The sequence below is a fragment of the Poecile atricapillus genome, chromosome Z (assembly GCF_030490865.1).
Source record: "Poecile atricapillus isolate bPoeAtr1 chromosome Z, bPoeAtr1.hap1, whole genome shotgun sequence".
NCBI lineage: Eukaryota > Metazoa > Chordata > Aves > Passeriformes > Paridae > Poecile > Poecile atricapillus.
The window spans coordinates 132,711,224-132,734,375 of record NC_081289.1 but is presented as its reverse complement, the minus strand read 5'-3'; the positions used below and the strand labels follow the sequence as shown (position 1 = coordinate 132,734,375).

The following is a 23,152-nucleotide window of genomic DNA, read 5'->3' as shown; positions in this document are numbered from 1 at the left end:
TGTGGCATTCCAGTCAAGGACATCCTCAGAAAACCAGGCTGAAGACAGACTGCAGTACTAACAAAAAGCACTCTCTGGAGCTAGGGCTTAAAATTCATGTCTCTCTGTTCCCAGATGTGTGAGCTAATCTGCAAACTGATCTTCTTTTGCACTCCCAATTAATACTTAATTATTCCACGCACAGCAAAACACCTTCAAGAGACACTGCAACCATCCCACCTCAGTATTTTATAGCCAGGATACTTTCCTGGAAGATAGGAGATGCTGATTAGAGCTCCCTCAGGCAGAGGAAGGAACTGAATGCAAGCCTGCTGCCTTTTAACTGCTGAGGTAGTACATAGCACACCTTGGGAGTGGCAAGCAAGCAACAGAACAGTGCGAGTTTTTGAACAAAAAAGGCCAAATGGCTAATTTCAGGAAAGGGAGCCTGTCCTGAAGGACACTAGTCCCAGGCAATGGCACTGCTTAAGGTAATCCCCATTTTCAACATCTCTCTCAAGCAGCTCTCCATTCAGCTTGTTGGGATTTGCAATGTAACTGATTTTTCCTAGAGCCTTCCTAATCATCTAACCTTAATGATGCAAATTCAGAAACACCAGACACCTAGGTACAACAAAGCTTGAAGCTGCAGCAACTTTTTGTGCTTTTCATCGTGAGTGTAGTGCCCAACAGCTTAAAGAAGAGATCAAGAAGCACAGTGTCACTGCCAGAAATACCTTGATCACTTGGGTCAGCACAATTCTGGGTGCACACAGGAAAATAGAGTGAGTAGTCCAGGCTGAGAGCATTCACTGCAATCCAACAGAAAGTCATGAGGAAATGGAGGGAAGACAGCCATAAGCATACATAAATAATGAAGTTCCATGAAGAGCACCTACACAACAAGTCTTCCCCAGCTCCACTTCTCCACATGCTCCCATTGTGTTCCTCTCTAACAACATTTACATTCTTATCACCAAGCCTCCTATAATTTGTATGCCACACCAGTTCTCTTGAAAGCTACCATCTTTCCATAGCCTTTACAGATAATATTCCTTCTCTCATCACACTAATAACATTAACATCTTTAACCATTAATCACTAAAATAAAACAGTCTCTCTCCCAGAATGTATCAAAAAATGGTTTAAATTATTTGTAAAACAGATTGTTATTTCTGACATACCGAGCATACCAGGTTAGGTTCTGACTTGTGATATGAATCAGTACATTTCCAAGAAGGGATCTGATTTACATCACATGAGTATCTTGCTTGTCTAATTAATATGCATCAGGACATTATGCAGGAATGCTCTCCACATGGCATATATGTCCATGAGCTGAGTGATGCATCACACACATTCCTTCAAGATCTGCCATGCCAGAGAGGGTGTCCCACAACACTGCTATGTTTGCACCTGCTCAAGTGGGTGAGGCTGCAGCACTACTGCAGTAAGCATATCACAGATACATGTGCAGGAAGAAATTACAAAAGAGATATCATAAACCTTTGAGATCTCCAGAGGCCCTTATCATTCAACAAGAAATATTTTCCCTTCACATTTTTTTCCTTTTTCTTTCTTGTCAGCATGTCTCAAGGGGTCTGTTATACCACAGAAATACTTAAGATATCCTGAGTTATCATTTTTCTGAGATGACTCCCAGGATTCGAAAACAGGTATCATGCATGTGAAAGCCAGTTTATCTATGAAAGGATGGGAAGCACACAGACACTTCATTTAGCATCCTAAAGCAAACAGTCCTAAAGTGCAATCCTTCACAACACGGTTCATGGCTTCAATCTTATTTCCTTCTTTCTTCCTTCTCAGATCAGATGAAAACTGCAGCCACTCTGCTTCCTGAACCCATAATCAGGATTTGAAATAATCCCTTCAGAAGAAAGAAAAAAAAATAACATCACTAAACACCATTAAAAACAGCCCATGTGTAAAGCACTGTGGAAACACTGTAAAGCATTGAAGTTTTTGTGCTACATAACTGGGAAAGAATCACATAAAGTTCCCTGAAAATGTTCAGACCTCAGCAACCAACAGCCTTTCTAGAATTAACACCAGGCTCAGCAGCACTGCACAAGATATAACAAGCCTCTAAGAACACCGGTAATTACTCATATGCTGTGTGATTTCAGCTTTCATAGCAATACTAAAACTGTTACAGCTGCACACAGTAGCTGGAGCAACCCAAAGTTTAGTCAAGAGTACTTATATTATCCAAATGTCTCATGTGCACACATGTAAAATTCTGCTTCAATTTGGCGATATACATACTGAAATTATATAGAAAAGAGCAAGGTGCCAAGGTACATAAACCAGGGATTATCTTGTGAAGTTAAAACTCCTGTTGACATGTGGAAGTTCAGGCTGTTGCAATCAAAAGGCATATTTGCAAGTCTAACATTTATAATTACACAAACATTCCCCCACCCTTAATGTCAAACATACTGAATGCCTTTCCGACAGTGAGAGGCTTTCCAGCTGGTGAAGAAAACAACATCAGGAATTCAATGTGTATATTATTTAAAACTATTATCTATCTACATTTCTAAAGAGAATGGTGCTCATTTTGTTCCAGTCTGTAGCTCTACCATAGCCAAATGTCAGAATAATAAATAAGATACATAAATTAAAGAAGCACACATGAATATTCACTTACAGACATCTCAAAAATATTACTAAGCTAATACATATCTTTAATAAATGGTGAATTGTTGTTATGGAGTGCAGTTGTCCAAAGTTTACTTATGCCTATTTAAAATACATAAATTGCTAACATAGACATTCTTCATCTGTGTGACAAGCTTACAGTCTCAATTAACCATGCATTAGCACTTTGCAAACTGCTTACCAGTGAAACAACATAAAGTACAAACTAAATACTTTAAATCATCTATAAATGGGTCTGTCTTCTCCAAAGTTGTTTCCACTTTGAAAGGCAACAAAGTCCAAGAGATTGCAAGTAGCGAATCTGGCACTAACACTATGTATGACTTTGGAAAAGCTGTACTGGGTTCCTCTCCTTCTTTTGTCTGTCTAATGTTTAGACAAAAGCGATCCTGGATTGGTATTCAGGTCTGGAATCATCCCATGTTAGTAAAATAGCTTACCAAAGTGCCTGCACTAAGAGATTAATTGCCTAGGCTTCTTGTATAATTGGTAGACAGTATGATACATGTCTTCTCCTGATCCATGCAAAAGTTTTTCTATATTACTTTGATCATGTAGAATATTGGTGTAAAAAATAGAAGCAAGTTAACTGGTTATACCTGCATTGCTCCAAAATAAAAGGAATTCAGACATATTATTCACCCTTGATATAGTTGGGGCTTTTTTACCCAATAAATATAAAATTATAATTAGAAACCAATAATGTGTCATTTCTGAAAGCAAATTCAAAACTAAAAAAGGAGGGGAAAGTCTGTAACACAGAGGGATACCACAAATGTGAATTACAGGCTTAGTTGACTCAAAAGGAAAAAAAAACCCAAAAACATAAAACAAACAGCAACAACAACAAATAACCCAGAAAGAAAGAAAAAAACAAAAAATAGAAGTCCTGTGCACCACAGGGAAAGCTCCACATCCATGAGGAACTGAAATATTACTTTGAATGGAAAGAAATTCTGAGTAACAGTGCTTCACTGAAACATGGCAACTGAACAACTGTGGGTCCTCACATCTCTTCTGCTACCCTTCCAAATATTCAGTCATCAGTGCTCTCAGTCCTGCTCTCATGTCAGAAGAGTTTGTGCTGCACCTCAGGGCTGACAGCCACAAAACCTTACCTCAGGACAGCTTCCTGATGACTGATTTAAAATAAAATATCACAGACAAAAAGACAATAAAAAGAGTATCCTCCAGTCCACACCCACTATCAGTGAGCAGAGCAGAGAGCTGCGGCAGGTGGGTGTTACCACGACAAACTGCAAACATATATTCTCCTCAACAATAGCTGCTGCAGCAGGGAGTACAGTGGCAGAAAGAAGGGCTTTTAAGCAACTGTAAGCAAGCCAAACACTCTTCAACTAGAGTGATTTTATGTATTTGAAATAAAAAAAATGCTTCATGTTGTATCTACTTCACTAGCTGACAAATGAAAGTGAAATAGCTCTTAAGCTGATAATGCAACTGTTCTCAGCACAAGCAAACTGCACTAATTCTTGAAGGGCAAATGAAGCCCTTGGTAGCAGGACAGAAATGGGACTATTGTTGAATTTGGCTGCCTTTTCCAGTCCCAGCCTAAGAACATACCACAGCTTAACAATATGTTTTAGTATTTGTTAATCTAATGAGATCAGTCTGTTGAAGTTAATTTTTATTGCCCTATCTAAAACAAGAGGAAATGGGAATCATTAAGTTACCTTTCCCAATCATTCCTTCAACACACCTAGCTTCCTAGAGGATAAACTACCCTCTGCTGGAACAACAGAGAATTTACATGCAAGAAAACATTTCCTTGAAAACTTCCTGTGGATCTTCTTAAAAACATTCTTCTGCAAATACAGTCCGTCAGTTGTTGCAGATTTACTACAGTTGGAGCTTATTCCAGTGATTTTAAAGCCCATGTCCTCCCAGTGAAAGATAACTGACTCACCTAATACATTAATCATTTCCACAAAATTAGCCTTTTTTTCAGGGAGCCTTAGGAGATTTTTCTAAGAACCAAGCTGCTGAGTAACAGATAATATCCAGTAACCTTCTGGTTTCTATTATTTTTCTTGGTCCTGGATTCTTTCAGAATTCAATATTTAATGTAATATAATTCACCCCACTCAAGAGTTGATCACATACAGTAGTTACATAGTGTACAAACCCTTTCTGAAAAATTGCAATAGCAAACATTTATAAAAAGAAATAATCTTTCCCAAAGTGCCCAGCCTTAGCATTTATTCAGATAGTTCTTCCACCAGGTAGCAAAAGAATCACTGCACTTCACTACGAGTTGCTAGTCCAACCTGAAAGCTGGAAATACTTTCAAGTCCAGCCCCACAATGGACAAGATGGTACAAGAAGAAACTTCTATTAAATTTTCAGCTGATTGTAACTCACATCTATCCTCAAATCATATGCCCAAGCCAGCCCTCACATTGCAAAGGTAGCAGAGGCTCAGCACATACTTTGAAGGATTCTGCCCTCTTTCCAAAGTGGTTCCAGTACCTTCATGGAAGAAAACAAATTTCACCTCAAAATTACTGACCATCTTCTTGGACCACTTCACCAGGAGAGAAACAGAACACAATTTGTACACAGGCAGTATATCTTCCAGAGAAACTACAGTTTATTTTACATGGAGGTGTTAAACAAAAAAAAACAAAGCCAAGTATGACAACAGAGAAAGGAACGCTACAAAACCATATCATGAGTTAAGCCACTTCCACTGTTAAACCAGCTGCAAAAATCACAGGTCCACTGATTTCATCACACTTTGATATACAGCTTTTAACACCTGATAAGTTTCAACTTTCAAACAGAAACACAAAGCTCTGACTCTTTCTTCAAATCCACAGAATATGGGTGTATATCACACCCTGACAAGGTGTCACAGCACCCAAAAAAACCCCGAAAATAACAACCATGAGAAAGCCTGATATTTTTTTAAAATTTCTGGCACACAGATACTGTCATAGAATTACAGCCAGGATCTTTGGAAAGGGTCTTCTGCCTTATGATCTCTCATGGAAAATCTGCAGAACAGATAGACTGGAACAGGACCTGCAACACAACAACTTCCTGTGTAGTGCTGGGCTGTTTCTGCTTCCACCACAGCTGTCAGTTACTGTACCGCCTCACAACAAAATGAAACAGCACACAGCATCAGCCATGGAAAGTTTAAAAAATACAAAAAAAATCCAATTACTTATATTAACAAAGTATATTCTAAGGACCTGTACCATCCAGCATATATTCTAAAATACTAGTTTACTTCAGTGAAGGTAACAGTTTGTGCCAAAGAGGAATTTAACTCATAACATCTTTTTCTGCATAGGATCAGGCTTAGCTGGCTACATGTAACACGTCAGGTAATGCCTGAAACAGTAAAGATGCTGGCAGCTATTTATCAGTGCTCTTCTGTGACCTTCCCATTTCTGCTGTTGGCCTCTGAAAGGCAAGTAAAAACTGCCAACTGAAAAATTAATTAATTAATTAATTAATAAAGACAGTGTAAGCAACAGTTGAAGAATAAGCTATTTTAACATACACTGTTCCAAAGAAACAGATTGCAAAAATAAATTTAAGTAGTACGTATTTTAACAACTAATGCAGCCCTCATAACTGCTAAAATAGAATTGTGTACTAGCACAGTGATGGACATCATTACAGAGGAAAAACCCAGTGTACTACAAAGATTAACAGCATCATTTAAACAGTCAAAAAAACCCCAAACTTCAGCAGAATTATTGACTAATACAGAACACATGACTGCGGAGTGAATTATAGAGCTGTGTCACAGACAGTGTCCCACGGAGGTGCAGAGGTGCCCTGCACACCACACACCCCTGGGTCCCCTGGCAGGGGCATTTCGCAGCTCTCTCCTAGACAGGCATGCAACAAGAAGAGCAGGGATGGGACAGGACTGATTTCACTCCACAGAAAAACTACCCTGCCCCAGGAAAGCCCCCACTCATCACAACGTTTTATCAAGAACAAAGGAAATAAAACCAGAAGTGCCAGAAGTGCTAGTAATAATGCTAGTAATATTAGTAAGAACTAGAATTCCTAAAAAAAAAAAAGAAAGAAAAAGACTCGCCAAACTGTTACCATCTGTGATGATTTTATACAAAAGTATGAGGGCAGGAAAATATTTTATGTTTTAAAGTATAAAATTTTTATTTCCTTATAAAGCTACTTCTGTTCAAGTGACATTACAGAATTCCCCAATTCCTTTGAAACAGTTTTTCATCTTACTCGTTGCATAATTTTTCTCTTCTAATTATTAATTAAAGACTGTTATGTCACATTTGGTTCAGACTATCTCCATTGTCTATTAATAATGATTTTATTTTGGCATACAGACAGAGCTCAGTCTAATGGTTGATTTTTTTCCAGAAAAAAATTTGTGTCAAAATTATGACAGCAAAAATTAAGCAAAAATGCAGCAATAAAGTTTTCCCATAGCCAAATTTTCCACGAAAGGAGAAAGGCTGACAAACTCTTGAGTTAGTCAAGAATGTTACTGAACTCCAAATATGTAATGGGAGTTTAACATACAAAATGTTTCTTAGACCTGCAGCATGCTAAGAGCGGCCCAAAGTTTCCAAAATTGGCTGCATACATACTTCCAGAGCCTGCTAAAGACATCACTCCTCTGGCAGTGGAACTCACAGAAGCACTGCCAGAAAATACCCATCAAGTCAAATGGGCATTTCAGTAGTAAAATCACGGTTACAAATAGCAGAAAGGCCTTTGCATAGTATTTCTGGCTATGTTCCAGCTGCCCCTGAGCAACGCAGGTAAGGTTTTGGAACCATCAGCCAGCTAAAGGAGATACAAGAGATACCATGCATCTGAGACATGCTGAATAAATATGCCATGGAAGTAAAAAAAAAAAAAAAAAAAAAAAAAAAAGACAAATATTTTAATTAAAAATCTTTCACCAAGCTAGAAATATGACCACAGTTAGCTATACATCTCAACTGATCAAGCTATAGTAGTTGACTCACATGTCACAATTAACTTTCTAAAAACTGTAATATTATAATCGGAAAAAGTTTACTCTGATGCAATTAAGAGTAAATCCTAAATATTTTGACTGTCCTAATATTTCTAATATAGGATTTTTGAAATTAATTGAAAGTTTTTTCCCATATATGATTACTCTTCTAAACTTTTATTTTTAATTCGTGATACTTCGACTTCTCACGTAAGTGGTTTCCTCACAAACAGAAGTTCTCTGGTGGTTACTCAATGCTGCAAAGTGTGACATTTCTGCTATGAGGGGATGACAACTCATGTTACAAGTGGAATTTCTTCATTTTTTCAGTTCCACTTCAGTTCCATGGTGTCTGCTTTGCTCTGAAGACTAAGGATTTCACGTGGTTATGCTTTTAATCTTGACTAGGAGTTCTATATATAAAAACCATTTGTTCAGTGGGAAACTCACGAAAGTTACTGTAGTTTTCTAACAACTCTGAAAGCTAGACAATGGGTAGACACAGCAAGCTCACATCCCCAGAAACCCATCCCACAATTGTGTGACTGATTTCTATCCTAGTCTCTAATTAAAGAACTAACCATTTCACAAAAGAGATCATACAATCCTTGCACTCAAAACTATACTTTTTGTATCATTTTCCTTTCTTTCTTCCTTTTTTTTAATGTTGTTTCATTGATTTTCCTGACTTTCCTGCACTTTTTAATTTGTTCTTCAGATGTATCCATTATTAGACAGACCTTATAGAACAAAAGATAGCATTCACTCTTTCGCATCCACTCTCACGTACACACACACACAGAAGGGCCTGGGCACCCTCTGCTATAGACTGAGCCTTCTTAAGACACACAGTCTATTATGAGATGGGCAAAATACCCCCTAAAACAGGATGTGCAGATGAGAAAAGAAGTGAAAAAAAGGCAGCAACAAAGAAACACAAATCATTTCCTCTGCCTTTAGTCACAAAAAAATTTTGCACTGCTTCAGAGAAGCAAGGCAGTTCTTTTTCCATACTGGTAAAAACTGCTGCACACGTGTTTAAATTAATCCCTTATAATGGTCTCTAATGCCAGAGCTACAAAGTCCTGGTGTATGAAAAAAGGACTGTTGAGAAAGGGTGTGCAATTACAACTCCTGAATTCAGAGCTTGCTCTGCACCTGGGTCAGCTTCCCTGGAACAGTTAGAAAACTTTTTAAAAGATAAGCAAAAACAACCTCTGTGCTGCACTTACTTTGGAAATTGTTTTGAAGTGCTTTTAATTTGCTTCTGACAGGCAGATGTAACTGATCAACCTCTACTCCCACGTGTACCCCTGTGCTTGTGACAGGATGATTCTCTAACTTTGTAAAAATTAAAGAGCCACTGATACCAGCAAAATTTAAGGAAAATTGCTGTTTGTGTTTTCTGAGCAGACCAGATCACCACCACTGCTATAATTTATCCCTATATTTGTTAAGTAAAAATCAAGTTTTTTTCTAAAACTGCATTTAGTTCTAAAAGCAGTTAGATAACAACACTAAAAAAAAAGCTGATCAAATAAAAGTTTTTTTTTCTTCATGTCTGCCCATACAGCACTGAAACACACTCTTTGCTCTCTTTCCCACAGTTCAAACTTGTCCTCATATATTTTGTTCTGTCAGTACTTTTGTCATCAGTATATCATGATGTTATTATGATAGCAAGTCCACAGGCACCATTTTCATAAGCTTAAAAGAAAAGGGAAAATGAAAAGACTGAAAAATAATAGACTTTTATAATACATTTTGCCTTTACATCAGAGAAGAGATTCTTCTGAGGATACAAATGTCATGTCTTGGGACAGGGGTTTTGTGTTCTTCGTAGCACCTAATGTTACCAGGTGTACAAGGGCAATAGATCACCAGGTGTGGAATCCAGCATGACAATGTGAAGCTTCATCCCTGAGCCAGAAGTGACAGCACAGAAACTGCCATGGACATACTTGTGGTTGTAGGTCTTGTATGGACACTTCTCGACTAGGGACTGCATCACCACCATCACCGCTTGGGTGAAAGCTGCACACAGGCACTGCATGAAGCAACTGCTGTCCTTCCGTCAGCCCAGATAAGACTGACTATAATCGTAGGGCTTTGCCAGCAAGTGTAACCCTATTTCAAATTTACACGTGATTGTCTCACAGTCAAGACCGAACAAGTATGTACAAACATACAAATGCACCCCTTGAACGTACACACACTCCTGTCGTGCTCGGTACCCACGCTAAGAGAGGCCAGAAACAGGTATTGTAGCAAATCTTCCTTTAGGCAGCGGGACACGTCGCCCTGATGCCAAAGCATCGCCTGCCGGCCCTCCTGCGCGGCCTCACCCCTCTCTGTGGTGCGCGGGGTGACACGGGCTCTGCCCGGCACACGGGCAGCGAGACCCCTGCCCGGGTCCTACGCTGGAGCACGGCGGGCCGGGCGGCGAGAGCCCAGCTCCGCGGCAAGCACGGTCCAGCTCCGTGGCAAGCACGGTCCAGCTCCGCGGCCCCCTGGGTGCGAGCGGCCCGGCTCCGCGGGCCGCGCCTCACGCACAGGTGCCCCCGCCAGCCCCGGCCCCCGCCCGCGCCCTCCCCGCGCAACCTGCCCTGCTCGGAGCGGCCAATGGGGCGAGAGGGCGGGGAGCAGCGGCGGAGCGGCCCGGGCCGCCCCCGCCCTCCGCGGCGAAACTCGGCGGGAGCGCCGCGGGGGCTGAGACGGCGCCCGCGCCCCGCACGGCCCGCTCGGCTCCGCTCGGCTCCGCTCCACACCGCGAGCAGCGCAGCGCACCGCCGGCCGGCGGCGGGGGATGAGCCGCGGCCACCGCGCTCCGGCACCTTCTCACGCCGCCCCGAGGGCACCTGGAGCCGCCGCCCCAGCGCCTCGCTGAGCCCTCCTTGGCGTCGGTGCGAGAGGCGGTGAGGCGGCTCCGCTCGGCTCCGCTCGGCTCGGGCCGCCCCGATCCCCCTCCGGGCTGGGCGCGGAGCGCTGCGGCAGGAAGAGGCAGCCCCGGCTCCCCCGCCTGCGGTCGGTGGTTGACGGACGGCACCCCAGTTCGGCCCCATTTTAGGACTTTTTTTTTCTTTCTTTCTTTAACTGAAACACACCACTTTTTTTTTTTTACCTTTTTTTTTTTTTTTTAATAACTTTTTGCGCATTTGAATTTTTACTTTCGCACTATACAACCCTCTCCCCTCCCTTACTCGGCTTTTCTTTTTCGGACCCGATCTTGCCGTCTCTCAGCTCGCCGGCTGCAGCGTGGGTATCATGTCATTCGACCCCACCACCATGTCACCTGCGAACGGCTCCGCCAATGGGACCGCCAGCGGGGCCGAAGGCGGGAAGCCCCCCACCATCCCCACTGTCATGTTCATCTTCGGCGTGGTGGGCAACCTCATAGCCATCGTGGTGCTCTGCAAGTCCAGGAAGGAACAGAAGGAGACCACTTTCTACACGCTGGTCTGTGGACTGGCAGTCACAGATCTCTTGGGCACCTGCCTGGTGAGTCCGGTCACAATTGCCACTTACCTGCAGAACCAATGGCCAGGAGGAGCTGCACTGTGTGAGTACAGCTCCTTCATCCTCCTCTTCTTTGGGCTGTCTGGCCTCAGCATTATCTGTGCCATGTCTATAGAGAGGTACCTGGCCATCAACCATGCCTATTTCTACAGCCATTACGTAGACAAGAAGCTGGCAGGGCTCACGCTCTTTGCCATCTACGCTTCCAACGTGCTGTTCTGCGCCCTCCCCAGCATGGGGCTCGGCAAATCTACTTTGCAGTACCCTTACACTTGGTGTTTCATAGACTGGCGAACAAACGTGTCCACCCATGCAGCATATTCCTACATGTACGCGGGCTTCAGCTCCTTCCTGATCCTGGTGACTGTGATCTGCAACATCCTGGTGTGCGTGGCCCTCATTCGCATGCACCGCCAGTTCATGCGGCGCACGTCCTTGGGGACAGACACCACCTCCAGCCGTTTATCTGACTTTCGCAGACGCCGGAGCTTCCGTCGGATGGCTGGAGCAGAAATCCAGATGGTTATTCTGCTCATTGCCACTTCCCTGGTCGTGGTCATCTGCTCCATTCCTCTGGTGGTGAGTAACATCATGCAACCCTTCTGTTCCATCACCCATACTGCAGTCTTTTCTTTTCCTAGTCTGTGTTTGTCAGATTTCTGTTGGAATAGGTGCTTATTTGTGGCACCTACAGTTGGTGTCACAAACTGTTACAATAACTCAGTGGCTATTAGCATACATGCGTGGTAAGAGAAAGTTGCATATATTTACATTTACACAAAAAGGAGCCTGCTTATTCCAAGTCCTGGAGTCCTTTACTTGATTAACATAGGGGGCAAAAAATCTCAGTAATTGTTTCACTGTTGCACTGGAATCCACATAGTAAAGTCCTGAGTGCTAAAGGCACTTCAAAGTTCACCTGCAAAATTAATTTGTGATAAGTGAGGCTCGCATTTCTGGCTGTTTAGTGTGTTTTTAAAATGTGTATGGTGTCAGTGAAGGGTGCAACAGTCCCTGATGTGCAAAAGGAGGACAGGGTTATGTTCACTTGGCACTAGCAACATACAGAGTTCTTCACAAGCAAAACCTAAGCTAAGCTTCCACTCCTCAGGGATTCATGCACATCTCTGGGGTAGATCACACATAGGCATCCTTTCAGGAGGTCCCCACGCAGTGGGAGGAGTGAACTCAGTGGAACCACCTGCTCAGTGAAATGAGTGTTGGAGGAATCATGGCCTCAAGGTTGAGATCATGCTGAAATGTCAAACAACATTACAACTAACTGTTTGGTCATTTTCTGAAAAGGTTGACGAAGTGTTATTAAACTGAACATACAGTATCCACTTTTTTCTATTCCTCCACCTTATCTTCAAGAAAGACAAAAAAGGCCCAAATACACCAGCTAGAGGCTCAGTTCTTGCTTGCCAACCACCATAATAAAGCTTGTCAAAAATCCTGTCCTACTCTGGCTCAGAGACATTAAACAAATAGTTGGCTTGCCTTATTTGCCATCTTACAAAACACAGCGTAGGGACTCAAGTAGTGGCTGTCAGACAGAATGTGTTTTTAGAAGGACTTTTTTGAAGAGGTTTCTTGTCAGTAGGGGGATCCCTCTGTCATAGAGAGGGGGTGCAGTGTATGTCAAATAGAGCTGACCAACTGGATTTGCAAAACAGTGAATATCACTGTAAGGAAGTTGAGAGAGGTGCATGTGAGGAGGACTCAGCTGTGAGCGAGTCTGTGCCCCTGGTCAGAGGAGCTGTAATGACAAGGGTCGGCCTGGGCTGACACATTACTGACAAACAGGAGCTAGTGGAGTGTGGCTGTGCTGCAGCAGCAAGGGCCACCTGCCATCCTTCGGCATTGTCACTTGGTGCGGTGCCAAGGCACGGCGGAGCACGGCGCCGTGTGTGCATTGCCTGACATCCGAAGGAGGTTGAGGGGTGCTGCCTGAGCTGCACACAGGGTGTTCCCGGGAGGAGCATCTGCCTTAGACAGAGGAACCGTGCCAGCCTGCCCTGCAGTCCAGCTCCAGGAACGGCGGGGGCTAGCTGACTCCCTGCTCTGGGATGCATCGGGTGGCCAAAACGCCGACAGTACTGACGGGTGACGGTACTTAATTTGATTAATCTTGTATCAGAACAGCTACTTCACAAAAGAACAATATTGCATTTCCAAAAGAGATGCTGGTAAGTGCAGAGAACGAGTTGTGTGAATTAAATACAGTGTCATGATGTGATGGACTTAAACAGCTTCAGAAAACAAGCCAAGCTTGATCCTGTAGCAAAGCAGCTAGAGGAGTGTTGAGAAGTCTGAATGTGAAATGCAAAATGAAATAGTTTATATCTATTTGAACCTAGGCAGTCTTTTACATAATACTTAAAAAAAAAGGTGGGGGATGGACCGGAAATCAAGGAGGGTTTACCAGAAAGTGAACTGGATTGTTGAGAGTTAAAATTAATGAACTTGGGTGAGGCAAAAGTTTTATTATTTAAACAGTAGCTAGTGAAAAACTTGCATATAGCAAGAGCTATGTGAAGGTGCAGGTGATAGAATTGTAGAGCTCTCACAGAACTTGATTTCACTTTGTACAAAGGCAGAACGTTACCTTGGGAATGTTCATGTAAGTTAGCTTTTACCTGCTAAAGCAGTATGTATTTTTTCTATCTAAACTGACGTAATATACTCTCTTTTCATTTAGATGGATGACTAAAAATAAAAGGAAGCGTTTTCTAACAAAACAAACCCAAATAACCACATATATACACATCATCACAGTGTCCAGTGTGGTTAAATTTCTTTATTGTTAAGTAGCTTTTTTAAGTCTTTTGCCTCCTTGTGCGGGAATAAGCCACAGCCACTTTTGCTGCTTTGTGCCATGATGAGCTGCCATGTATGCTGCTGTGTTAAGCCCTCTGGATGCACAGACACTGGGGTTAAGAATGGGGAAACCAAAGTGACACCTTTATGCTATAAATCCCTAGAAAGAGCCATTAGGCAAAGTAGGTAGATTACTAATATATAGACTTGCTTTTTCATGGCTCGAAGGAGTTTTAGGGAGTCCTCACCACTGAGAGGCTCACCTATAACAGGTCAGCCTGGCAGTCATCAAGAACCATAAAAGTGGTGTGGTAGTGGTGCCAGCATGATTCAGATACACAAAGCAGGCTCAGAGGGTGCTTTGTGACTTAACTTTTCCTTTGATGAGCCGACTTCCCATGGATGATTTCAGCTCAATAAACCATCAAGTAAGTCAAAGAAAAGCAGCTTTTGAAAGAGACACATAAACCTCTAATATTTTAGAACAGTCACTTTCACGAGATAGTAAGATAGCAGATGGTGTCAATCCAACAGCATCCACTTACTATGATTTGATAGAAAAAAATTTAAGACTTGAAATATTAAACGGTCCTGAAATAACTGAGTCACAGATAACAGCAGTTTTTAATAATGAAATGCTTCAGCACATGATTTACAAGTAGGGTAGTTTGGAGTTTAGTGGTTATTCATAAAATCAGCAAAATTTTAAAGTAACAAGTAGCTGTAACAAAATTATGGGAGGTTATGCAAAGTGAATTAACTTGACAGAACTGAAGCTGATCAAATATATCAAGGAAAGAAAAGATGAATGGAAAAAAGATTTTTGAAAGGACACTTTATGGTTTGTTTTCAATGTGCAGAAAGGGGTGTGAAAGATATGAATCTGAATAGTTTAAAAATTAAGTAAGAAAAGCACATAACTTATGTGCTAACTCTTGTCTTGACTCTACACAGGTTATTTAATCTCTTAAAATATTTTGAGCTTTTTAGAAATTAGAATTGCATAATGCTAAATGTAGAGAATAAGTTGTATTAGCAGAGATTTTGTCAAGGAGAGAGTAGAAATTTTTATCTGGCCTTTCTTAAAACACCAAGATGTTTCAAGAATAAATAGGCACACAGTACTCAAAATCTGTAATTTACTCCAGCAGTCTGTCAGATACTCTTAAAAATTTTAAGTGTGTGACCTTTATCTCATTCTGACCACTTAACATTGTTGCTAAATTATGGGGATATGAAAAATAAAATGTAATGTTTCAGGGTGTACATCTTGTTGATTGCATGAAATGATCAGGATTTTCTAATTTGGTGTTTAACTGATCTAAAATTGGATTTTCTTTTGGCTTGGCTGATTTCACCTTATTACTATCAGGGACTGTCCATAGCCAACTGCAAGGTGTCAGGCATGATTTTTTGGCAGTAGAGTAGTCACCAAGCAGACAATAAGACCTTGAAGGGCAAAGGTTACTGGCTAGTGGAGCTGCAAAACTTGTTCCTGCTTACTACCATATGTAATTTAAATTTATCATATCAGCATGTGGGGAGATTTTGAGGGCAGGTGGAAGCTTTAGAAACAATTACAAGTGTGACTGTAACTATAAAAGTCACTTTATAATGCTTCAAAGGATTAGAAATCATGCATCTGTACTTAGTAAAAAGGAAAAGAGCAAACAGCACAAGGACTCTGATCCTACACACAAGATATCCCCGTCTTGAGCATAAACTTGACATACTTTATAGATGTGTACTTAATTGCAAATAAACTGGTAGTACTTTTAAGATAAGTTGTCTGAATTCTACAGCTGCACAGCTAATATACAAACCCTTTTTTAAGAGATCTGAATTGTTCCAGTTTGCTTCCTTCTTTAATTAGGATTTCAAATTGCACAAATCCAAGCAACAGATTAGATAATTTATTTAGTAGTGGATTCCACTTACTTGGCACTTGCTTAGAAGATGACAGGCAATATCTTTTATTGTGTTACCTCCTGCAGCAGAGGACTTGTAGCCAAAACAGGGAACTTCTCTAGCTGTTATTTTAAGTGATCCTTTACTAAGTGTTGTTTCACCGGTAAGTAAAAAAGGATAGAACTTATGTTCCTGCACAGATAAATTTTTACCCTTTTGTGATTAATGTAAGGTAACAATAGGTCTGAACTGATAAATGCATATGATATTCTGGGGAGCTTTCTGGGTCTCTTCTGGGAAGCAGAAACAGTTTTGTACAATCAGAGTTTTCACTGACTACGTCCATTCTGTGAATTGTTAACCTCCACATGCTGCATAGCTGTGAAAAGGAAATATAGCATGCAGAGATAGCATAAAATGAGCTGTTCTGTACCATTAGCAATAGTCCTTTTCAGCCACAGAATGAACACTGGGAGACATTTTTCATCTTTCCATAAAGTCTGCCAGGTAGCAGAAGGAGGTGGAATAAGTACCTCAATTTCACGTGCTGCTTATCAAAAGAACAATCCAACTATTAAATCACTGACGTGTAACTATAGCTCTGAGGTTGTTTTTATTTAAAAAAAAAAGCAAGCTCTGAGTTGAACTGGGTATTTCTTCAGCTGTGTTCAAAGTGTGCCTTCTGGTTGTGTGGTCTGGGTGAGATTTGTTATAGACATTGCACATATACATACATACACATTATACATATCTATATTATACATATACATCTGCACACACATGTTATACCTATGAACACATGCGTATTATACATGCCTACACTTTATACACTTGCAAACATACACCTATTATTCACATTATACACATGCACATGTACATATTACACATATACACAAACCTGTTGTACATGTGCGCACTTTGTAGACATAAGCTCATACATCTTACACATACGAGTACATAACCTCTTATTAAGATAGGTAGACACGTACTACACAGATACTCAAGCGTTACTCACAGGGCCGCACCTGCCGCGGGGCAGCCTCGCCACCTAGCGGCGCACCCCGGAGCAACAACTTATTTATCAATCCTTTATTTAATAAAATTACGTCTTAAACAGTTTAAAATAAAGCCAAGTGTTAAAAAAAAAAAAAAAAAAAAAAAAAATTCTTAACAAAAATTTTTAAAAAATCCATAAAAATCCATACTCTTTGAAGCATCTGAATGGCATGTTTGGCCTAACAGATAAGTGAGGCCAAGAAATTAGCAGTCAGAAAGACATCTGCAGTGTTATAAATCATCAGGAAAGTAACTACAGATAAAACTGGCATCACTATATTGCTTTATAAATTCAATATTTTCCCATATCTTGAGTTCACTAAGTTTCTCATAAACTTAGGGGAAAGTACTGAGGAAGGAAATACAGTCAATCATCAATTTGACAGACCATTTGAGAGAGACTGTAGGCACAAGGCTCCCACAGAGGGACTCTATTATTCTAAACATACCATTGATAGCTTTGGAGAACACTCCATCTCTGAGAACTGATAAGGCTGAATGCCACCACACTGCCCTCCTGCAAGAAAATTTCTCAAGCATTGTGAAATTTTCCACCAGACTTGGATAGCTTCACATGCACGACTTGTAAAAAAATTACTTATGAGAATGGTCTTAATTTGGCTCGTTTATTTAAATGCTTGCTTGCCTCTATGTCTGTAACCTCATAGCTAGGCAGGCCTTGATTCATTTCAGAAGCCAAGGATGAGATTCTAAAAACCTTCTAAGTTTGCTTCCAGATTTTTACTGCATCAGATAAAAATGCAACTAAGGTATCTATTTTGACTTACCTTAAGGAACCTGAAGAAAACAGAATCTTCCATTATCCACTTTTCAGTGGGTTTCCTCTAACTGGACACTGCTTAGGTCTTGCTAAAATGGTGAAGAGCTATTTGAGACTAAACAACAAACTCCTCTGATGCCATTGTGGACTGTGCCTTACAGCAGCATGTACAAAAGTGGCTTCCAAACAAGGAGAGAAAGAAAAAGAAGAAACTACAAGAATAAGCTAAAGAATACATTTCTATGTAGAAGAAAGGGCCCTTCAATTTTAAAATTTGTGCATGATAAACTAGAATCACTAATTAAATAGTCACTTCACACATCAACTTCAATACCATAAACTCTTGACTAAATTCACTAGTATTTTTGCAAGTAAAACCAAAATGCTGGATAGGAGAACAGAGTACTCTAGTTCAGTGCTGAAATAATCTCATTATCTTGGCCTGTTAAAAATGTCCTAGCTGGGCCACCTATCTTTTTGGGGATTTTTCCTCCTTTTCTTTTTTTTACATTTCTGTTTTTCTGAAACATGCTGCAGCAAGCAAACCCTTGTGGTTATATAAACAGTTCCAGTTAGGACAGGTGTCAGGAAAATACATTTCTAAACTTGGGAATCGACAACTCAGGACTTGCTTATGGAGTCTTGTGTACTTGGATTATCATGTGTGCTTCAGTTCATTTCTAAGTGATTATTAGACCTTTGCTAACGGAACTGGTCAGATCTCCCCAGTCAGTTACCTCTTTGCAGGTTGTATGAGACTTGAGGAATACCAGGGAAGCAGGATTCAGGTTTACATCTTTGCTCCTGGGAAATTTTAAAGACCCCAGTCAAAATTTGGAGGTTCAGGAATTAATTACTAGGCAAGAGAGAAAAATTCAGTCTTGTTCTACATGTAACAAATTACAATTACATGTTACAATTTTCTCTCTCTCTTTTTTTTTTTTATTTTTGCTATTTCCAAGAATGAGTTCATGGCTGCCAATCTCAATCTGAGGTGCCTAACTTTGCCGACCTACTCTTCCGCCGTAGTTTACATCTGCAAATCTAGATCTCTGCTTTGAACTGTAACCTTTTCTGTCCTGATGCAATTACGTAATTGTGTCTTCCTTTTCCCCCTTCTCCTTGGCTAGGTCCGTGTGTTCGTGAACCAGCTGTACCAGCCGGCATCGGTGGAAGATGTCAGACAAAATCCTGACCTGCAAGCCATCCGCATTGCCTCGGTGAACCCCATTCTGGACCCGTGGATCTACATCCTCCTCCGCAAAACTGTGCTCAGCAAAGCCATCGAGAAGATCAAATGCCTCTTCTGCCGCATTGGAGGGGCTCGGAGGCAGCACTCGGGAGGAAACTTCAACTGCGTGGACGGGCGCAGGACCTCCTCTGCCATGTCCAGCCAGTCGCCCTCCTTCATCTCACGCGAGCTGCGGGAGATCAGCAGCACCTCCCAGACGCTGCTGTACTCTCCAGAGCCGAGTGAGAGCAGCGTTGGGGGCCGCGTGCTGCTCCCGGGGCCCAGCGCCAGCTCGGCTCAGTCCGACACCACGTCCGTAAGGACTCTGCGGAGCTCCGACACCTCGGACTCCTCACAGGGACACGACACCGAGAGCGTCTTCCTGATGAGCGAAATCAGCTCTGGTGGTGGGGCCAGCTCTGCATCCAAGAGCGGCCCTCTCCAGGTCACCTTCCCCACAGAGATATTGAATTTGTCAGAAAAGTGCATTTAGGTAGCCATGAAAGGCATCAACCCTGGGGATACTTCCTGGTACATTGGAAAAACTGGTGCAATAGATAGGTGTTCTGCCTGTTCGTGGGAAGAGGGGTTCAGCTGTGCTTCAAAGGGCTATTTTTCTCTCGCTGTGTGATGGGTACATTTCCTTTAGACTACTGAGGACTGTGTGGAACAGACATTGCACTTGGGCCCTGCCATCAGAAATGGTACAAAGCAGGTTTGATGGGACTGGAAACATGAACTGCCTTGTCTTGTTGTGGGACACAGGAGAGCTACTGTGCCTCTAGAAATAGAAAGACCCCATCACTTGCTTTTTTTCTGTTTTTCTTTCTGTTTCCAAGTCTGGTAGAATTGTTTTTGCTCCTTCCCCACGGCTGCTCAGCTATTAAGAGTTTAAGCTTCTGGTACTAGAGCTGAATATGAGGCAGCTGCTAGGAACTGGACACAGCTACTCTGAGAGCTGCCTGCAGTAGGATTTTAAAGTGTCTCACTAAAGCATGAAAATGTGAATTTTTATCATTGTATATATATCAGGATTGAAAATATTTAAAAGTCTATTCTTCTCTATGAGAAGGTTTGTTATTAATACAAGGTGTATAGAAATGATTGCCAGCCTTCTCTTCCCTCAGTATTTCCTGCTGATGAGGCATTCTTGGCTTAGATTCGTTGTCCATGCTAGATTCACAGCTGATGAGGTAATTCTCAAGCTGAGAATACATAAGCACTTTCTGAGTGAAATGGGAATATATGCCTTTTTAAGAGAGAAAAAGAAAACACATCCTTCCAGTTAAGACTATTAGTTTTCAGCATATGTATATACTAAAAAAAAGTCAGATTTTATTTATGTTCTGAGAATGTTTTTCTGTGTAACACACGCATGCCTCTCTGAGTACTTTGGCCCACAGTCTGCACACCTTAGGCACACACTTAACATTGCCCATCAGAGTGGTCCTTCTGCTGCCAGGGAGACTCCTTACATGTAAAGTTAAGGACATATAGAAGTGCTTTCAATATCAGGGCCTGAAACCTTCAACTCCTGGTTAAAAGTCTTAATATTCACTTTAGTTAAAGCGTCACTGATGTAATAAAGGTATTTTTTCATAACATTTATCATTTTACTTTAAATAGTAAATAGAATTTTATGACTGTGTAATCTGATACTCCATCAAATAAATGTATGAAACCATGGAAGCAGAATCTTCATATAAAGTATAGATTATATAGAACTATATCTCAAACACCTCTAAAAGCATTTGTTGCTAGAGTTTTGATGACAAACACATCACCAAAACCAGCTGTTAACCACTGACAAAGGAGTTTTGTGTTTTATGTTGTAAGGGTAATATCTTGTTCCAGAAATACTGTGTATGAAAATTATTCTGTGCAGATATTGGGGGATGTTTTGTCAAATACAAAGCATGTTATGCTGCTTAAAGTGTTTTCATGTGAATGCTACATTGTAATGAAAATCTTGAGCCTTATGTTGATATGTTTAAGCAGTTGTACCGACCAAAGCAACTTTGGGGATCACAATTAAATGGAAATGTTCTGCTTGATCTCAGATGTTTGCATCAGTCTGCCATTCAGTGCCAACTCCTTGCCTTAACAAGCCTCCCATCTTGGAATGCTCTGCACTCAGCTACTGCCAAAACATACTTCGTCCTGCAAGTTTCCAAAACACCACAGCATGATCACCATCAGGAAGAAGCAGCTGCCTTCAAAACTGTCCCCAAGAGCATTGACACAGAGCCACAAAAATTCTTTATTTGAACAAACACATTTTCCTTAAACAGGGGAGAAGTTAAGCTTGTTTGTCTTCAATGCATATAGAAAGTGTGGTTAAATTTCTACACAAATATTTGCAGCAGTAGCTACCACTTTTTGCCAGGTAAGCTGGTGAATTAGTGTTACCCAAGCTCCTACTGCAGCTGCAGATAAAGATCTGCCTGAATTCCCTGCAGTTAAACCACCTCACTATGGTCTGTTGCTTACTAGTGACGAACAAATAGACTCACAATACTTCCCAAGACAGGAAATTGCAGCTGGCAGAGCAGGAAGGTGGGACTGCCACTGGCAGATAACACCACACGTACAAATATGGAACCACACTTTTGCAGCTGGCCCCAAGCAGCACACCAATAGTACTGGTACTTTATGCAGTGATAGAATTAAATATCTGCAGAGTGTAAGTATTTAAAAAAAGTATTTAAAAAGGGCTCACTATTTTTTAAATTGTTTCATTAATATGCTTTTATTGCTCTTTATCATCATTACTGATGAGAAATACATATGGTCTGAAAGAGCTTTAAATAAGAATAGACAATCTTAAACAGCTTCCCTTAGCAAACACAAGAGGCCTGAGGTCCTCCTGCCCCCAGCATTCACAACATGTCAGTAGTGGACTAGACTCACCATCAACATGAACTCCCTTTGAAGTCAAAGCCATGATTCCCAAACATCCCACAAAGTCTTCTGAGCAATACTGGAATTGCCTGCCACAGCTCCATGGCAGTACACAAAGGCAAAATCGGAGCAGTTCTGTTGTCTAGTTGCAAACACAGATGAGTGCTCAGGAGCAGTTGGGCAGGAGTGGGCAAGTGTGCCTTTTTTTAGGGTGACAGTAGTAGCCCATCTCACTCATCTGCCCCATTGTGCTGCTTAGGTTTAGCACCTTCTGCAATGCCGGCCACAGACACATTGCTGAACTACATTCCTCAGCCTCCCTGAGCTTAACAAGTCTTCTAAAATAAGGCTACAAGTTTGAAGAGTCTAATTTGCCATGTGGAGGTTAAAAAGTTATTTTCTTGCTAGGAATTATGAGTAGTTTCCATTTATAGAAAAGGGTTTCCTTTCTCACACATTAATATAATGACCACAGAGATCCATATCCCTTCTGAACAGCCTTTCACATCGTCATGCACATTCCCCAGTCTTCCATGTTCACAGAAAATTAACTGATTCAAAAATTTCTCATGCCAAACTTACATCTCTCAAACCTTGTCCACCCTGTTGTCCTGTGACAGGCAGTTCCTGTCCCTCACTTCCAGCAGTCTGTCCTGCCCACACATCCCAGACCACTGCTTTACTCAACCCTTTCCATCAGAGACACTGCTACACCTCCAACCCCACAACCACACCCCAAGTCTCAGCCATAACTCAATTTAAGCCCCTGTCTTGTAGCAGGGCTTGGAGGATCCACCCACCACAGACAGGATGAGAGCCAGTATCTGTACCAGACAGTGGTTCCTGTGAAGATCAGTAGATTAGCTGGAATCCCTGATCCATGGTAAATTAGCCTTATGAACAGCTTAGGGTGTAGGATGTACTGTCAGAGGATGGGCTGTTTGAAACGAGGCTCACACATTCCTGTTGGAACACCCGTGCTGCCTGACCTGAACTGGCGCAACAGGCCCCGTGCCAATGCTCTAACAGGATCAGTGTAATCTGCTATCTTCAAATGGCATAGCCAACATCCTAAGTCAGAAAGCTTTTGAGGTTTTACTTCTGCTGCCAGACACAACAGCAAACCCATTCCACTTAAGGCAGATTTATTATTAGACCTACCAAATACCACCAAGGCCTTTGCACTCCAGACCCTCCTCTAGACCTACCAGCTTCACAGACCTAGAAACCCAGTCAATCTCCTGCTTTGGGAAACCAGAGGCAGTGTGATCCCCATATCTAATCTTTCTTTCCC

The 23,152-nt window shown here is 41.5% G+C and overlaps 1 protein-coding gene across 1 annotated transcript; it reads left to right on the top strand.

Moving 5' to 3' along the window:
• The first annotated feature begins 10,785 nt into the window (after positions 1 to 10,785).
• PTGER4 (prostaglandin E receptor 4) lies at positions 10,786 to 21,011 on the top strand. The gene is made up of 2 exons (XM_058827901.1): positions 10,786 to 11,740; positions 18,857 to 21,011. Exons 1-2 carry the CDS (start codon positions 10,910 to 10,912, stop codon positions 19,448 to 19,450), a joined length of 1,425 nt encoding a protein of 474 aa, XP_058683884.1. The 5' UTR covers positions 10,786 to 10,909; the 3' UTR covers positions 19,451 to 21,011.
• Positions 21,012 to 23,152: the final 2,141 nt, after the last annotated feature.

What these genes read in the sequence shown, in the direction of transcription:
- PTGER4 (XM_058827901.1), top strand. Translation starts at nt 10,910, where the DNA reads ATGTCATTCGACCCCACCACCATGTCACCTGCGAACGGCTCCGCCAAT. An exon ending in TCTGCTCCATTCCTCTGGTG is followed by an intron (nt 11,741 to 18,856) that starts GTGAGTAACATC and finishes CTCCTTGGCTAG; the next exon opens with GTCCGTGTGTTCGTGAACCA.